Source organism: Antechinus flavipes, chromosome 2, assembly GCF_016432865.1.
Source record: "Antechinus flavipes isolate AdamAnt ecotype Samford, QLD, Australia chromosome 2, AdamAnt_v2, whole genome shotgun sequence".
In the NCBI taxonomy this organism is placed as follows: domain Eukaryota; kingdom Metazoa; phylum Chordata; class Mammalia; order Dasyuromorphia; family Dasyuridae; genus Antechinus; species Antechinus flavipes.
The window spans coordinates 390,597,363-390,615,997 of record NC_067399.1 but is presented as its reverse complement, the minus strand read 5'-3'; the positions used below and the strand labels follow the sequence as shown (position 1 = coordinate 390,615,997).

The following is an 18,635-nucleotide window of genomic DNA, read 5'->3' as shown; positions in this document are numbered from 1 at the left end:
ATCAGGTGATTTTCAGTATCTGCAGTGACGAGGCACCCCCTCTTCTCCACCCCCTTCCTCCCCCTCTCCCCCCTCCTTTTCCTGGCCTCCGCCTCGGGAACAAAGAAGGGAAAAAAACAGGACTATGACAAAAACAAGCAGCTGCATCAGCAGGCCCTGGCTGGGGGCAGGGTGCTTTCTCCATCTGTTCTTTTTTTTATGCTTCAAGCCTTGTGACTTACTGTCTTCCAAACTGGAAATAATAAAATAGGGGTGGGTGGTTTTAGGACCCTTAGTAACAAAAGAATTATGAGAAATATATATAGTCTGTTTATAGAGCCCCTGTGTAAGAAAGAAAGAGTGAGGCGGGGGCATATTATGATCATCCAGAAATATGTAGGCTTCTCGCTTTTTTCATTATATCTCATTGGAAATATTTATGGAAAAATTTATGTTTACCCTTGTGAAAGGAAGAGTGTTTAGAAAAGAATGACCTAGGTAAAAAGAAATCGTAAATTAAATTAAAGAAAGGTAATGGGGAAATTTCCTTGCACTGTGCTGTGGACTTGGTCTCTGATCTTAATTCCTTACCCCTACCCCCCCTTGGCAGTTTTGCTTTATTAATAAACATTATTCTTCATGTGTCCCTTTGAGTCTTGAATCCTGCCCTCCAGCCCTGTTGTTCCTTAATATAACATAAGCTGATTATTCTCTGCCACACCTTTGCTGATACCCACTTCAATCCTTGTTTGGGGCAATACCCCATAATGAGTCTTTCCTATTTCCTACCCACCCAAATCTGATACAGAGTGGTTCTCAGCACTCCCTTATTGAGTCACCCTGGGTGTGCTGGGAAAGTCTCACAGAGAGACTGAATAACTGTATTGTCTGAATGATCATCTATTTTCTGGAGATTCCAGCAAACAAATAGGTGCTCTCTGCAATCTGTATGCACCTTTGTGTCCCCCCAATGCTGCTTAACAACCTTTGGCTTTTCTAGTTTTAAACATACATCTTTGTTATTGATTCTCAGCCTCATTCAGTTCTGTTAATTCTCTGTCCCCTGCAAACTTCCCTAATCTATAATATTTTTAATTCTATTAAATTCAGAGAGATGAGAGTTTGAATTGGCAGAGAAATTAATTACAGAAATTTTATTTGGAGGTGGGAATGCTGCTAATTCTAGCAGACAAAGTACCTTATTTCTTTTCGTGTTTTTTGTCTGAAACTAAGAATGTCCAGATATCTGTGAGTCCTCCATCTGTGTCCTAGCCATGAAGACTAGAATTGGGAATTTTTCATATGGGTATAATTTGTTATACTAGGCCTTGGGATTTAACTGTCAATAGGAATGGTTCTTCTTTACAGCAGCTTCATGTGGATCTTATTTCCTTGCTTCATGTAGATCGGACCCATGAGCACTAGCAGTCCCTTTGATTTCAGTGGAAGCCCCTCAGTTCTTATACAGAGCTTCTGATTGTTTCTTCTTTGTTGCCCGTGGTGGGTATCTTGGTATTGATCCCAAAGCATTATTCCTGTGTTCCTTAGTAATTTAAAGTTTATATATGTGGGTTCTTTCACTAGATCACTGCTTCGGGAGAGTGCAAGGTAGCAACTCTCTAGGCAGTAGAAACAAACCATTTATAATACTGACTCAGCATTTTTTCCTAACTATATCTGTTTGACCTTTTTTCTCTTGTTCCACTTAGTACTGTCTTTCTGGATTCTGAGTTGTGTCACAGGGAAACTTAAGGCCATTCCCATGCTGAGCTCCTAGGCATTGTCATTTACATCATCCCAAGCAGAGCAGGTATTGTTGAGGTAGATATGGAAGTAATATCTACTGATAATAATAGTTGCCAATTGTATAACATTTTAAAGTTAAAAAAAAAAAAAACAACCCAGCAACACAACAGTACATATATTATCTTCCAGTTTCCCAACAACCCTATAATGTAGGATACTAAAGGTAATTTCCCCATTTACAAATGAGAAAACTGAGGCTCAGAGGGTTTAGATGATTTGCCATTAATCAGAACAAAACATTACAAATGAAATTTGGCATTAGGTTTTCCTGACTCCCAAATTCTGTTTACAAGATGAGGTTGTGCCTTTAGTTGAGTTCTCAGCCCCAAGGATGCAATAGGTTAAATCTATTCTCAGCAGTATTTACCCATTGTCCCAGGTCCTCTCTGCTGACTCATCCCCACCTGCAGTTCAAGCAAATCCTTGAGGATTTTATTCACAGGATGTCAGACAATTCTTTATTCCCCCATTTCCTATTTATAAATTTCATTGAGAGGAGCCTACAGCAGGAATTCCTGGGGAAATGAAGGCTGTGACCCAGGGATTCCCAGAGGCTATGAGATCATGGATTGGAATGATGGAATTCTGTGCTTTGGGCAGCCTTCTTATTGTACTGTGGATGCAGGAAAATCTGTTAACACTAAACATGATTAAGCAATGAACTGGATGCTAGACATTCTAGCTTTAGAATCCCTTTTACAACTCTCTTTTGAAGCTATATGTCAAAATTTTTTTTGCTGTGCTATGCTTTAGTTTCTCTTCTGTGAAGTTGGGGGTGGGGGACGAAAAGGCCCAAGTTCTTTGTTGAAGCATAGGAAAAAAAAAAAAAAAGGAAGATAGGTCCTCAGGTTGGACAGCAGAGGGTGTCCTTGTGCTTCTCTTCAACTGCCTGGTTTTGCTGCATTCAGCCATTTTATACAGATTGTTTTCCTCCCAGAATATCTCCATTTTGTGTTTGTGACGCAGGGGGAAAAAAGGGCTTAGCTAGGGAGGAGTCTGGAGTGGGGAGGGGGAGGAGAGAGGGAGACAAGCTCAGGCAAAGCTCTGTTCTCTGCTCAGCTGCTACTGCTCATCAGGGACACACCTCACTGCAGGCACCCAACCTCCTGGGCAACAGAAAAAACAAGTCCTTTCTGGAAAAGCCTAGAGCAGAGAGGTGTTTGGCTGATGGTTGTCTTCTGGCACAGCAGTGTGTCTATGCAGTTAAATGCCTGCATTATAGCAGGAATTAACATTCTGTGTCAGACCCTCTCTTTTTTAGCCCCTCGGAAGAAGTGCTGTGGGCCTTCTTACAGAGGATCTCAGGATGGAAATTTAAATCACAGGCTTAACTCGGAGATGTCATCTTCTGCCAGTAATATATGAAATCATAAATGCAAAAATCAGGAAAGGCAGATTGAATTCCTCTTAGTTCACTGGGACCCAGAAGGGATAAACCCAGATGTCCCCTCTTCACATTGAGGTACAGTCTGCCATTGTATTTTTCCACAGAGGAAGTGATAGAAGAGAAGAAAGGAATATTTGAGGAGGGTGGGTCATATAGAAGAAAGATTAGGGCATTACTGGGGGAAAAAAGGCATAGCTTCCTCTTCTGCCATGATTATAATTCTCCAAAATCTGATAAATGGTTTGTAAATCAGAGCTAGGAGTTCTTTGCCATGAACCTAGGACCAGAAAGTATGTTTGTTATATCCACAGAAGCTTTAACCTATCAATTATATGGTATCTGGGCTCCTATTTCCAAGACCTTTATTGTCCTTTAGTGGTATTATTGTCCCTGTTGTCTGAGAAATTTGAGTGTGTTTGTAGAGCTTAGTGTTGTTTGTAGTTTGGGGGCTGTTAGGTTTATGGTATTGCTTTGATAAATAATAGTGAAATATCTTACTAATGTGAGCTTAATATAAAGCAGAAATAATAACTGGGGTATTGATGTATAGGACTGATATCATGAGGGCCCTGAACCTTATTAGCCTTTCCCATTTTTTTAACCTATATAATTCCTGAGAATATCTTAGGCTCCTAGTATGAACTGAGGACATTGTTTTTAGCTAAGCTGCTTGCATGATTTTGCTAAACTACTCAGAAGTAGGTCAGTGACTTTGACTTTCACAGCCACTGAAGCAAGCCTGCTTTCTATCCCCAGGAGTATATTGACTAAAAGAGAGAAGCGACAGGAACTGATTTCCTGGCAAGGCTAGCGGTATACATTTGGAGAAAGGCATTAAGATCAGCAAAGCTTGCCTGGGGAAGCTAGATTTGGCCAGTTGCCCTGTCTAAGAGCTGATGCTCTTATCAGGAAAGTACTTCACATCTACAGAATAATAGGTCAGGGCTTCAGCAGCTGGAAATCTTACTTCCAGGGAGTTAGCTAGATGGTACAAGGCTTTTCACTATGGGTCCCAGAAGAGTTCCAGGCAGTTTGGGTCTTGGCAGGAACTTCCAACAAAATTACTTTGTTTACATATCTCTGGACTTCTGTCCCTTGGAAACTTCACATGATTTCTTGAACTAGAATTACTTAGCTTTTCCTCTTTTGATTTCATTATCACTGAGAATAGGATAGGAGTCCTCTATATAAGGTTGCTCTTCCTGTTCTGGTAGAAATGAGAAATTCGAGTCTGAGTAATGACAAAATTATTGTCTTAAGCGCATTACCATCTTGTAAGCTTTCTGAATTTTCAGTTTCAGTAAAATTGTGTCTTAAAGGGTCAGTGTTGAAGCTATCCATCAGAACTGACATGAACACTAGTCTTTTTCCTTGTTACCGGATTAGGAGTTATATTCAAACACAGGTGTTGACACAGGAAAAACTGCAGGCTGTAGAGAGAGACTAATCTGCCCTACCTTCTTCACAATTTCCTGGATGCAAATGTCTATACTTTGTTCTCCTGTTTCCTACTAATTTATTATCTTTAATCAATAGTTCATCACCACATATGCCAAAATATGCACAGAAAACCTTTTTATAGTAGCAAAAAGCTAGAATAAAGTTGGTAAACCTTTCTAATGGGGAATGACTAAACAAATAGTGGTATGTTAGTGTAATAGAATTGTTTGGTTTTGGGTGGGACAAGATAAAGATATTTGGAGATGATGGTATGACTACAAAAGGCATAAATAAAAATTTAAAAGAATGTTGCTCAGTTCCTAGATGTTAAGAAGGGCAAAGTGCTGCAGTGAAAATGGTATTGGACTTTAGTCACAGCTCAAGTTTGTACCCTTCCTCTAAATCTAATAGTGTGAATTGGGACAAATTCAGACCCAAGGGAGCCTAGATTTAGTACTGATGTTCTTTGCTGTTTACCATACTGCCTCCAGTTGATGTTAAAGAAGCCTGTCCTGTTTTCCCTCAATATTAATGCCTTGCTCTAAAATTACTTTCTATTTACCCTTTCTATATCTTGTATGTACATAGCTATTTGTATTATTTTTTCTTATTGGACAGTGAGCTCCTTGAGGGTAGAGACTGTTTTTGCCTCTCTTTGTATTTCCATTGCTTAGCACAATGCCTGGCACATGATAAACATTTAACAAATGTTTATTGACCTAGCTTCTCTGAATTTGTTTTTTCATCAGTAAAATTAGAATAATACTTCTAATATTTCCCTCAGAGGGTTATTATATGAGAAAATATAAGTAAATTTACTTTGTAAATTATAAAACACTTATAAATATCATATATTTTTGCTGTTAAGTGCCTGCTATGCTTATAAGAAGCAGTAGAAGTAGAATTTATTATTGAGTTGATGATAGAATATAAACAAGTAAAGTTCAAAAAGTATAGTTAACCTTCCACATTGCAGGAGTTAAAGGCATAGCACCTCTACTCTCTGGAAAATCTGCATAAAATTTTTTCGCCCTTTTTTCATACCAGAGAAGAAATTGAATTATTAGAATATTAAAAGATAAAATATGTTGATATTATATATACTATATATATATATTTTTTTTATGCATTTCTGATTTTCTAAATTTTTTCTGTCATCTGTGACTTCAATAAAACTCTCCCCAAATTCCCATTTAATTTTTTTATGCCCATTCTATGACATACCACAACTGTGATGGAGGAAAATCACCATGTGGAAGTGTTAACTGTAATTTATATGTGGAGTTTTAAAAAATCTTTAAGACAACTATTAAAGAGATAGCAAAATAGGGTATTTTAATTATCAAACTAATGTTGCAAACAATGAGTACATTAAGAATTCAAAGAAAAGAGAGGGCTTTTTAAAGTTAGTATATAATCAAGGAGATGGGATTTGACCTGCATGTGGAAAGTTGAGTAATGTTTAAGAATGGGAAAAGGGGAATAGTATTTACAAAGAAGTCATTCTTTCCCTTTATATGTTTTATGGACAACAAGTTGATATTTATATATTAGGATTCCTTCTGCAGGTTAATCATATTCACACTATCCCTGGATAATCACTTCCAGAATCTTTTGTATCACATTACAGGGGTAGTAGTAATCTTCCTAGGGCTACAGAACTATTTTGTAAATTGAAACTTTTCAGCAATGGATTTTGTTTATTGTTAATCCTGCCTTTCTAATCTTTCCCCACAGCCAAGAAGGATCAGGAAGGTGGAGAAGAAAAGAAGTCAGTACAGAAGAAAAAAGTAAAAGAACTGAAGGTGTTGGATTCAAAGACGGCCCAAAATCTCTGTAAGTATAACTATGATCCATTTTTTGCAAGATGAAGGGGAACTGCGGGGAATAGCTTTCTAGCAACTCATTTTCAGCTGTACCCAATAATTAAAGTGGCCCAGCATGTACTGCCTCAGGAACTTCTTCCCTCCATCCCCTGCATGCCCTGGACTGAAAACTGGGTAACCACTCTTCAAACAAGGGTGATTAAGTGGCCTGTGAAACTCTTGCTATCTTTGAGATGCTGTAATTCCAGATTTGGAATTTTCACCTGCCTATTTAACATGCTTGTCTTTGTCATTATACTGGTTCAGCTTTCTTTAACTGGAGGAGCCATTGGCTTAATTTTGGTCTGAATGAGCCCAAGGAAATGCTTAAGGTTTGGTTTATCATTGTGCTTAAATATTGTCTTCTCTGCTTCCAAAATGAACTTTTGGGTCAGAAATTTCACTACAAAGCAAATAAGAAAATTGATTTCTAGAGGTTAGGATGGATATTGGTTTGTGCATATAAGAACAAGGTAGGTAGAAAGCTGTACCCGATAAGCATAAATGTAATTCCTGGCTATCTCTGATTGTATGATCAAGAAATACTGAACATCCTCTACAGCATCATGCTAGGTGCTATAAGGAACACAAAAAGGTAAAATGTAAGAGACAATTATTGTCTTTAAGGAGCTTTAGTTTTGTTAAAGAAGCATGCATTCATATATAAAAAAACTGTAGTAGCAATTCAATTCAGAAAGCATATATTGAGACTTAGTCTATGTGAGGCATCTTACCAGGAACTAGGGATATAAAGACAAGAAAGGAAACTCCCTTCTTTCAAGAAGCATAACTCCAGCATCTTCCATCTGATGATGTAGTTTCCTTATAGTAACCTTGTGAGAGGTAGGATAAGGGAAGGTTTTTCTCATTTTGCTGATGAGAAAATAAGGCATAAAGAAGGGATGTGATTTGTTCATGGTTATATTGCTAGTAAATATAAACTCCAGAATTGGAATCCAAGTTTTCCTAACGCATGTCTAGCTAGTATTCTTTTCACTCTTCTTGCCATAAAAGACATACTACCAAATAATATATAATTTCCAAGTGAATAATATAGGCATGAAGGGCTTTAAAGAAAGATCAGATATTTTAATAAATGAGGATGGATTTGGAACTTGAATGGATACAATTTAGAAAAACAAGAGAGGAGGAAGTAGGGCATCTCCATAGCAAAGATGTGGGTGACAGGGAAGAGACATTCAGTAGATGACAAGTAAATGGTTTTGCCTGGAATGAAGGGTTAATATAACCAGGCAGTAAGGATTAAGGCTGAACAAATTGGTTGTGGTCAGATCATGAAAGTCTTTAAACCAGGAGTTTGGACTTTTATCTTATAGCCAGTGAAGAGTCATTAAAAAGTTTCTTGAGCAGGATTATGACATGATAAAAGCAGTATTTTAGGAAGATTCTCTTCCCTCTATCCCCCTCCCAGCTGCCATGTTTACTGACTGGGCCTAGCTTTGGCTTTCCTATAAGAAAATGTTCAGGGAACACCAAGGAACCCTAGAGCCATTGCTATTACAAAGCCCACACTTAACAAAGCTGGAGGGAGGCCATGGTGTGTGGCAGTAACTGGTTGTCCAGACCAGAGCTAATATCATACTAGTGATGGCCGATGGGAGCTTGGTTTTTTTTTTTTTTTAATTGAAGCTTTTTATTTTAAAAACATATGCAAGGATAATTTTTTACCATTGACCCTTGTAAAACCTTGTGTTCCAATTTTCCTCCCTTCCCTCCATCCCCTCCCCTAGATGGCAAGTAATATCATATATGTTAAACATGGTAAATATATATATATATATATATAAATCCAATATAGGCATACATATTTATACAATTATCTTGCTGCACAAGAAAAATCAGATCAAAAAGGAAAAAAAAAATGAGAAAATAAAATTTAAGCAAACAACAAAAGAAGTGGAAATTCTATATTGTGATCCACATTCAGTTCCCACAGACCTCTCCCTTGGTAAGGGAGCTTGGTATTTTTGCTGCTTTTGATTTTTGTGAAGAGGCAGAGCATTCGATTTCCTGTGAAGTCTCAGAGGCCCTTACATTCATGTAGGGTATAAAGCTCCCAAGAATCTGAAGGAAGAGCTATTTAAGGATGTAAATTATGAACTCCAGCTTCTTGAAGAGGATGATGCTAGACTTTTGCAGCTAGAGACACTAAGAAATCAACATGGTTACAAATACCTGTATAAAGGGAATGTCTTGGATGTCATTAATGCCTTTGAGAACCCACCTATCAGAAAGCTAGCATCCTCATTCACTGATGGAAAGAACTTTTGCTCTTATGTGCTGGACCTTTGGAACACAAGTTCCTCCTTCAGGGATATCTGCAAAAGCTCTAACTGATAACCTGTTAGATGGCTATAAGACTGCTCAATGTGGAACTGGTGTGTTGGCCAGAATGAATATCTATATTATCAGGGATCACTGAGTGAATTGGCTGCTCCTGTCAAACCCTGTGTTAGAATCCCCAGTTGATAGTTAAAGATCTAACATCGCTTGCTGAAGTTTCCTCCTGAACAACTATCCAGGTCACCTCTCTGTCCTCCAGCCAAAAGAGTAAAAGCATTTTCTGTAGCTGAAGAGTTTTAAGAATAACTACAAAACACTAGAGAGCACCCTCTGACTGAATTTGGGGATAGAATAGCTAATATGTCTCCAGGAAAAGAATCTAGACTCAGTACTTAGGGATTTCTCCAGGGCAGGAGATACAGTAGCACTGGACAGCATTGATATTGTTATGCCCAGAATTCTTCCTTACCTTATCACTCAGACCTGTTGTAAATGTATTCTAAGTTCCATAAGGCCCTCTTTCTCCCTCTGATAGCATTTTTATGGAGTTGAATCCACAAATTTTTCCTGTGTCACTTCTTCCTTACCTGAACTTGTTTTTAATCATGTTTATTTTTTGCCTTCTCCCAAGGTGAGTTTTATCCAGAGTAGGATAGTGGGGGTGGGGAAGAGGGCATTAAAAATGGAAACCATTTTTAGCTAGCTAGTAAATATCTTATCCACTTGGATGGAAACTCTAGTCCATGGACATGCCATTTAAAGTTGTGGAGAGAAAAGGACAGAAGGGAGCAAGAGTACTGTACTTAAACCAACCCCTGTTGAAATTTGTGTTGTATTTAGAGGATTGCCTTGCTTCTCTTTGCATACCATGGATCAAGATGTGACTAAAGGGAAATGTGAAATAAGCACTAATTCTAAATTCCCCCAATAAGTCACTACATTGGTTTGACTTTTCAAACTGGTTACTTAACAAAACAGTTGGAAAATTAAACAAAATATATACTAATATTGGCTTGGAAGAGGAAGAAAATGGAAGAAACATTTTGTTTCTCATTTTCTGGCAGCAATCTTCCTGGGTTCTTTTCGTATGCCCTATCAGGAGATCAAAGCTGTCATCTTGGAGGTGAATGAAGCTGTTCTAACAGAATCAATGGTGCAGGTAAGACAAAGATAGTTTAGTTATATTGGTCTGGTTTAGTGAATTTATTTTAATTTTAAATAACTTAAATTTTCATACCTATTGGTCAATATTAGCATTGAAATGAGAACAGAAGAGAAAATCAAAAAGCAAAACACAACAAAAATGAATATATATGTACCTATATATACACCACTCTGATTTTTAAAAGAGTATGTTTTTATTAACTTAAAATAATTCCAGTGTGGTCAACATTGATACTTTATTGTTTAATATTGTTTTTCTTTATGTAGCTGAAGGCACTGAGTGTATATATTATTATTTTGGTTCTGCTTTCTTTACTATGTATCCGTTCAAGTAAGTCTTTATATATTTTCTTTGCATCCTTTATATTTATTATCTGCCACTGAGTAATAATAATCAGTTACATTAATTATAATAGTACACAACAAAAAATGATTGAGGAATTCAGAGAAACTTGGGGCTGCATGTACAAACTGATGCAAAGAGAAATAAACACAACCAAGAGAAAAACATTCTGTTATTGCACTAATATAAATTTAAAATCCCTAAGACAAAGTCAAACTATGAAAAACTTAAAAACCAATGAAGCTTTTATATTGTAATGAAACATATTTCCTCTGACGACAACTGGGAAAGATATAGTCACTGTCCTGCTTTTGTTTTTCTTTGTTAGAAGGAAGGTAGAGAGGAAATGAACATTTATTATGCTCTTATGGCTCTTATTATCCTCATTTTGTAATTGAGGAACTGAGATAGGCAGAGATTAAGTAACTTGTCTAGGGTTACACAATTATTAAGTGCCTAAGTGCAAATTTGAATTTAGTTTTTCTTTACTCCAGGTTCAGTGCTCTCTGTTTTTAAACATTTATTAAGTATTATGTGCTGCTCTTATGCTGGGGATACAAATGCAAATAAAAACAAAGAATCCTTGTCCTTGAGGCAATCTCATTGGGGAATACAACCCATAAAAGAAAGTTTAAAAGTGGGACCAAGAGAAGAGTGGTATCTAGTAGGTGTATGATAATTCTAGAGGAGTCTAAAAGCAGTAAAGCTAGAGGAAAATGGGGATAATGATAATTAGCAACATACATGTATGTATACATATGTGTATGTATATATTAATATCCATTCCATTATGTGCCGAGCATTATGGTAAGCATTTTCTAAGAATAATTTCATCTGATCCTCCCAGCAACCTTGGGAAGTAAGTGCTATTATTATCATCCTCATTTTGCAGATGAAGAAATAGAGGGCAGGCTAAATGACTTGCCCATGGTCACATAGCTAGTTAAATGTCTGAAGCCAAATTTTGACTCAGACATATCTGACCTCAGACCAGTCTCAGTTGTCTGTTCATTATGCTTAGGATTCAATTTGAGGTTGGGGGTGAGGTTGAAATGACTCTGATGTAAAAATAGAAGACAATAAAATTAATTTTTAAAATTCCATTACAGGTGTATATTTACATATCAAAATTTATTCCAACATTTCTCATACATTGTAGACTTGTTTGTTTTCAGTTTTTTGCTATTACAAATGATGCTTCTTGGAATATTTCTACATAGTAGATCTTTTTTTCCCCCTCTTTCAACAATGACTTTAGTATTAGCATCAATAGGACAAAATTTTTATCAGAAAATTTAAAGTTAGGACTTCTTGGTCGATATATTGAATCTTCTACATGTAATGTTTTGACCTGTGCAGAATCTTTTTTTCTTCAGTGAAATTTGTCTCTTTGTACCTTATAATTTTCTTAGAATCATAACTGATTACATTTTTTTTTCCTGTACACAATTGCACAGGCTATGGCTAATAGCTTTAATTTTTTTTATAGCTTGACATTTTATAATTCCATTTGAAATTTCTAATGGTGTAAGAAACTAATTTGTTACCATTTTTTCCACCAAATTGAAATTTTTCCTAGCAGTTTTTGTTGAATAATGAATTTATTCTCCAATGATTTGTGTTCTCTGATTTATTTAATACTGGCTAATTATATGCATTTGGTTCTGAATCTAGTTTTTCCTAATCTAATTCAGAGAGCTGTTGGCTTTTTTCCTATTTATACCCAGCATGAGATTATTTTGATAATTAAATTATTTTAGTATAATTAGAAATTTGGTGGCGCTAATTCACTTTCATTTTGTTTCATTATTTTCTTTCATGTCCTTCATCTTAGGTTCTTCCATTGACATGTTTAGTTTTTTTTTGTTTGTTTTGTTGTTTTGTTTTTTTGCTGAGGCAGTTGGGGTTAAGTGACTTGCCCAGGATCACACAGCTAGATGTGTTAAATGTCTGAGGCCAGACTTGAACTCCGGTCCTCCTGACTTCAGGGCTGGTGCTGTATCTACTGCACTACTTGGCTGGCTACCCCTGTGTTTTCTTACTTATAATTTCAATTAATTTAATTTATTATTAAATCTAAAGATAAATTTAAGGGTATCTCTTCCTCCCTCCTCCTACCCCTGTTCTATATTAACACAGAAGAAGCAGAATATTGCAGTAGATAAAAAATCTGGCCTAGGAGCCAAGAAGTCCTGGGTTCAAGTCCTGCCTCTGGCACATACTAACTTTGTGATTATGAACAGATCATTTAACCTCTTAGGGTCTTGAATAACCCTATAAAACTCTTTAAGTTGTAGAGAAAGTATCCACTTGTTTTTGTAAAGGGCATTCTTCCCGCTAAGCCATAATAGTGAAGTCATATGTCCCCATACTTGATACTTTTCCAGTTGTTTAGTTCCTTTTTATTTCATAAGTAAAATGTACTTTGACTATAAATTAATTTCCACATATTTAGTACACTTTAAATAGTATTTTTCTATTTTATAACTTTTCTGAGTTAGTAGTTATATTTAGGAATATTAATAATTTTGTGAGGTTATCTTTTTTAATCCTCCTATTTTGGTGAGGCTATTATTTTTTGATGAGTTTCTTGGATTTTCTAATTAAGTCATTGTACCTCTTTGTCATTTAAAATTTTAATTTCCTTTTTTATTTTATTACTATTGATAACATTTCTAAAACTTAACAGAAATAATAATGAGTGGGGGCATCCTGCTTTCATTCTATCATAAATAATCTTAACTCTTGGGTTCTGGAAATTTTTTGTTATTTCCATTCCTATTTTTTAGTGTCTATAGTTTTTTTTTTTTTTAAAGGATATTACTTTACAGAATTTTTATATATTATAATAAAATAATATACATTATTTTAAAGGATAAAGGAAATTAAAAGATAAAACTTGAACTTTTTTAGAGTATTTCTTAAGAATTTTTTTAATCTTTTGAGTTGGCTCTCTCATAAGACAGGTAATAGGTATCCTGTAGTTTTTCTTCACATTGATCCTTGAACATTGAATGGGATCAGTAGGACAATTTAAGAGATATGTTCAACTAAAATTAGGCAAACTAAACATCTCTCTCTCTCTTTACCTCTCTTCTTCCTTCCTTCTCTCTTTTCTCTCTCTCTCTCTCTCTCTCTCTCTGCCTCTCTTCCTATCCCATTTCTTTCCTTCCCTCCTTTCCCCTCCTTTTCTCTCTCCCTCTTTTTTTCTTTCTTTCAGAATCTCATTAAGCAGATGCCAGAGCCAGAGCAACTAAAGATGCTGTCAGAACTAAAGGATGAATATGATGATTTGGCTGAGTCAGAACAGTTTGGTGTAGTGGTGAGTAAGAGACTCCTTAACCCATGGGGAAAAGCTGTCTGTCTGTTTATCTATATCTACCTATTGGGTAGTGACCATTTCATTCCTTCATGCTGGGGAGGTTAGCCTTGTTCTGTCTTAAACCTGGACTTAATATTTTTTCCTTCCCCCACTTTGGGATTCTGTACCTGACCAATGGTTTTGAAGTCTGCCTCCCTTCCCCCCCACCTTCTCCCTGTTACTATTTCTTTGCCTGGTTATGCTCTAGCTCCTTTGTCCTTCCCACCAGATGGGCACTGTGCCTCGCCTTCGACCTCGACTCAATGCCATCCTCTTCAAGCTGCAGTTCAATGAGCAGGTAGAAAATATCAAGCCAGAAATTGTTTCTGTAACAGCTGCTTGTGAAGAGGTACGAAAGAGTGAGAACTTTTCTAGCCTCTTGGAGATAACCCTGCTTGTGGGCAACTACATGAATGCTGGTTCTAGGAATGCTGGTGCCTTTGGCTTCAACATTAGCTTCCTTTGCAAGGTGAGAATGGGAGACAGAACAGAAAGAGACCAGGGCAAGTTTTCTAGTCCTTTGGACCAAATAGTAGGGACTACAATTTTCTGAGGGTGGTTTTGCTCTCAGATCCACTCCCTGCTCACAGATATTCTCATTCTCAGCTTCGTGACACCAAGTCCACTGATCAGAAGATGACACTGCTGCATTTCTTGGCAGAAATGTGTGAGAACAACTACCCTGATGTCCTCAAGTTCCCAGATGAGTTAACCCACGTAGAGAAGGCTAGTAGAGGTAAGGACAGCCTGGGGAGAGACTGCACTATGGCATAGGGGGCTGGCAAATACCTGCTTGCAGAGGGAAATAGAGGTTTAGTTATAGAGTTCATTGTCTCAAACTAATGACTACATTTTGGTTTAGAAGCGATATTGGGGGAACATGAGTCCATTGTGAAAATGTAAAATGGAGAAGATCTTCTGTGTATGAAACTGAGGAAAAAGATTAGCAGCACAGTGAAAAGAAAGCCAACTTGAGGAAAGGCACTTGTTTTTAGTCTAAGACTTCAACTCTTGGTTTTCCCATTCAGAAAACATATACTTTCTTGGCAAAAGCTAAGATGTCACTATTTGGGAAGAAAGCAGAGAAAATTTAGCTTTCTGCTGAAGGAAAAACTGATTCTACCATTCTCTCTTGAGAATAGAAGTAATTCGAAATATTATACAGGCAGCACTTTCTTAGCTCTGTGTTTCTGTGAAAGTCTCCTTACTTCTAAATCCCAATCCTCTAACAGGCATGGAACCAAGACCACAGAGCCCAAAGGGGAAGAGCTTAGTTCATTAAATTAAATATATTGACCATTTCTGATTTTGCTGGCAATTGAGATGTTGGGGTTTGCCAAATAAATTCATGATACAATTCTAGTTATTAAGGTGCTTAGAATCTTGCAAGATGCAAGAATAAGATTTGCACGTACTAGAGAGTATTGAAAGGTATGTCAAGTCAAATATTAAAAAGTGCTGAATTAAATGTAATCAAGTATCCAAAGCAATTGGGAAGGGGACAATTACTAGCTTGAAGAGCTGCTCTCTTAGGCTAGATCCTTTCAGGGTTATAAGTTCATTTTTCATTGAAGCTATAAATTCATTGTTACCTCATCCATCTTATACAGTTTCAGCTGAGAATTTACAGAAGAACCTGGATCTAATGAAGAAGCAGATTTCAGATGTAGAAAGAGATGTTCAGAACTTCCCAGCTGCCACTGATGAAAAAGACAAATTTGTGGAGAAAATGACCATATCCTTTCAAGGATTATGAAGAGGGGGATAAATAGGAGATGTCTATGGGGCTCAGAAATAGGAGTTTGGAACACATTTTAGTGAGATCTCTTTTGTGGCTAATAGGTGATTGTCCTCTCTAGGAGTGTTTAGTTGAAGAAGAGTCTAAAGAAGCAAAAAATACTATTAGTTTCTTGGTCCTGGTCCTTTACTCCTTGGTTTCACAGCTTTGTAAAGGATGCCCAGGAACAATATAACAAGCTGCGAATGATGCATTCTAACATGGAAACCCTCTTTAAGGAATTAGGAGATTACTTCCTCTTTGATCCTAAGAAAATGACTGTGGAAGAATTCTTCATGGACTTAAACAATTTCAGGAATATGTTTCTGGTAAGCAAGCAGTCTTTGCCTACAAATCAAGAAACCCTAGGAGTTTTTCTCTCAGAAACTAGCTCAGTTTGCTTAATTATTTTATTTTTTATTCATAGCAAGCTGTCAAGGAGAACCAAAAACGACGGGAGACAGAGGAAAAAATGCGTCGAGCAAAGTTAGCCAAAGAAAAGGCAGAGAAAGAACGATTAGAGAAGCAGCAGAAGAGAGAACAATTGATAGATATGAATGCAGGTATGAAAGGAGAACAAGGAATAAAGGGTGAAACAGTAAGCATGTTCAGGAATTGCTGTTTAGGGAGAGAAAATGGCTGATCTTTGAACTGGACTCAAATAACTGAGCTTTTGGTTCCTCAAATCAATTTTGTGTGTGCTCTAATTTCCTCTTTCAGAGTTCAATTTTTAAAAATTTTATTCCTTATTTTCTTAATTATCCTATTTCCTTCCTTTTGTATTTTTTGGTTACTAAATAACTTTAGTATTACTGTAACACATATTCCTCCTTTCTACCTATTCAGGAGTTCCTCTGGTCACCTTTCACACCCTGCAGAACTCTGCTTGCATTATCTCCAAGATGGCCTTCTAGGCCTCTACCAATTCCTCTGTAGCAGCAATATCATCCTTCCCCTAGTTCTAACTTTTAATGAAGTTAGTTTTCCTCCAACCCTCCTCATTATCATGATTTGGAAACAGCTACAAAGTATGGATTTGCAAACCATAACACAAACATACACTCTTCCCAGACGGTATCCATTTTTTACTACCAGAAGCATTCCTTTGTTTAACATATGGCTCAAAAGCTTACATGAGAACACACACACACACACACACACACACACACACACACACACACACACATACACACACACACTCTCCCTTTTTATCCCCTCCTTCCAGAAGCATTCCTTTGTTGAAACATATGGCCTCAATTACTGCCCCTGTTTCCTGCCTCTGCTTCTTTCCTGCTCCTGATTCCCTTCCTGTTCCCCTCCCCCCACCACTGACTTGCTCATGTTGGTGACTGCAGAAATTTAACAATTTAAGTTAAATTTAACATTTTACTTTATCGGTATCCAACTGAATTTACCATAATATTTCCCCTCTTCCCTTTGGCTGTTCCTTCCATGTGAAGGTTAGGAAATTATGTCTCTGAAATTCCAGGCCTCTAAAGTTAAGCTAGTTCAGGAAAACTGAGCAGTTTGTACTCTATTAAAGCTAAGGTTTTTGTTTTGTTGTTTTTTCAAGAAAGACTATTCCTGATCCTGTACCATTCAGGTCTGTTTGGAGTTTGTTTTGGAAACTGATTTTAAAGGTTTTTTGTTTTTCTCTCAGGACCTTTTCAATCCTAGCATTTGTTGGATAATAGCCCAATAACAGCCTACATCTCAGAACCTAAAGGAAGAAGCAGTAGCTACCCACTTGTTTGCCTTTTTCCAGCCCATAGAACAAAGCTTATGTCAAGTCTCAGCCCACCTAATTTCATTTGCTTTTCAGCATCCCAGCTAGTCTACCTATAAAGCAAGGATCACAGAAAATGACCTGTCATAATCTCTTCCTCTTGTATCTGTCTGTGGACTGGAACAGAACTAGAAGTTTATTTCCTAGGATATTGGCACTATCCTAGGTACTGGGGGTGGGAGAATATATCATGTTAGAGTGAAAACAACATGGAATTGGGATTCAGAAGACTTTGTTTCAGATCCCAAGATTTTCACTGACCTGAGGGAAGTCAGCCTTTTGGGGCTTGTGAGATGAGGGGACCTCTGTCAGGCTTTCTGTCTTTAAATCCTTTCATCCTATATCGCTAGCATATAAGTGGTGTTAGGGTTTAGCCCAGTCAGCAGGAGGCGCAGTATCCCTGTGCCCTGTCATCCTTTGGCCAGCAATTGAGTTGGAATATAGGTCAGCTGCATTGATTCTCTTCAGCAGGCAGATGGCGCTTGGAACATTTAGCCAGAGCCTTGGAAATGACAGCTGTTCTGGGGATTTTGCAGTTTCAGGTTTCACCACCCAGGAGTTGTTGCCATGGAAACAGACCTGGGCCTTGAGCAAGGATTCTACATTAACTCCTTATGTACCCACAAGAATTGTTGTATTCCAGAGGGCCTAAGTGGAATGTGACTCTCTGGGGGAAGGTGTTGTTAGAGGATAATACCTTTGTATAAGCTGACCGTTTATTTGTAGCTTCCTCCCTGTCTTAACTCAGCAAAGGGGAGACATTTTAGCAGAATGCCTTAAAGGGTTGGGGGAAGGGAGTTTGTTTCTTTCTACCATTTTAATCTTAGTCTCTGCCTTGAAGATCAGCAACTCTTTATCCTGTTGCTGACTAAAAAGAGAGGGATGAGTCTGGAGGTGGGAAATATCTCACAGGAAAAGAGTCTCAATTGTTTACCTTGTTAATATCTTTAACCCAAGTTAAACTTTTACTTTTAGTAAGGGATAAACAATACCTATTAATTAATTAAAGGGGTTTCAGGGCTAAAAATTTTTATTTCAGTAACATTAAGGTAATATGTAAATATGCATAACTTAGATTTTGAATCTCTTCTTCCTTTTTACTCCCATCTGTTATGATTTGGAACCATATGGAACAAGTAAAGCCCAAACACGATTCATTATCTGTGCGGTGGCGGAAAGCGATAGGGGGTGGATGGTTGACAAAGCTTGGGCTGCTTTTGGAATAAGAGGGTGTTAGCATATGAACAAGTCACTTCATATCTTACTTCATTTTCTTACAGAGGGTGATGAAACTGGTGTGATGGACAGTCTCCTGGAAGCTCTACAGTCAGGTGCAGCATTCCGAAGGAAGAGAGGACCCAGACAAGGTGAGTGGGGGAATTGGTGGTGACTGTACTGATAGCTATGAGGTTTCTATGCTCTA

General features: G+C 37.3%; 1 protein-coding gene and 1 pseudogene across 1 annotated transcript in view; both read left to right on the top strand.

Moving 5' to 3' along the window:
• The window catches only part of DIAPH1 (diaphanous related formin 1), an 86,672-nt gene that overhangs the window by 57,061 nt on the left and 10,976 nt on the right, over window positions 1–18,635 (top strand). Inside the window, exons 19-27 of the mRNA XM_051978615.1 lie at window positions 6,350–6,448; window positions 9,846–9,940; window positions 13,509–13,610; window positions 13,879–14,118; window positions 14,256–14,385; window positions 15,260–15,385; window positions 15,592–15,755; window positions 15,854–15,989; window positions 18,493–18,579. Of these exons, the coding sequence (XP_051834575.1) occupies window positions 6,350–6,448; window positions 9,846–9,940; window positions 13,509–13,610; window positions 13,879–14,118; window positions 14,256–14,385; window positions 15,260–15,385; window positions 15,592–15,755; window positions 15,854–15,989; window positions 18,493–18,579 (1,179 nt within the window). The remainder of the gene's footprint in view (window positions 1–6,349; window positions 6,449–9,845; window positions 9,941–13,508; window positions 13,611–13,878; window positions 14,119–14,255; window positions 14,386–15,259; window positions 15,386–15,591; window positions 15,756–15,853; window positions 15,990–18,492; window positions 18,580–18,635) is intronic.
• On the top strand, window positions 6,912–9,839 carry LOC127550042 (protein C1orf43-like; annotated as a pseudogene).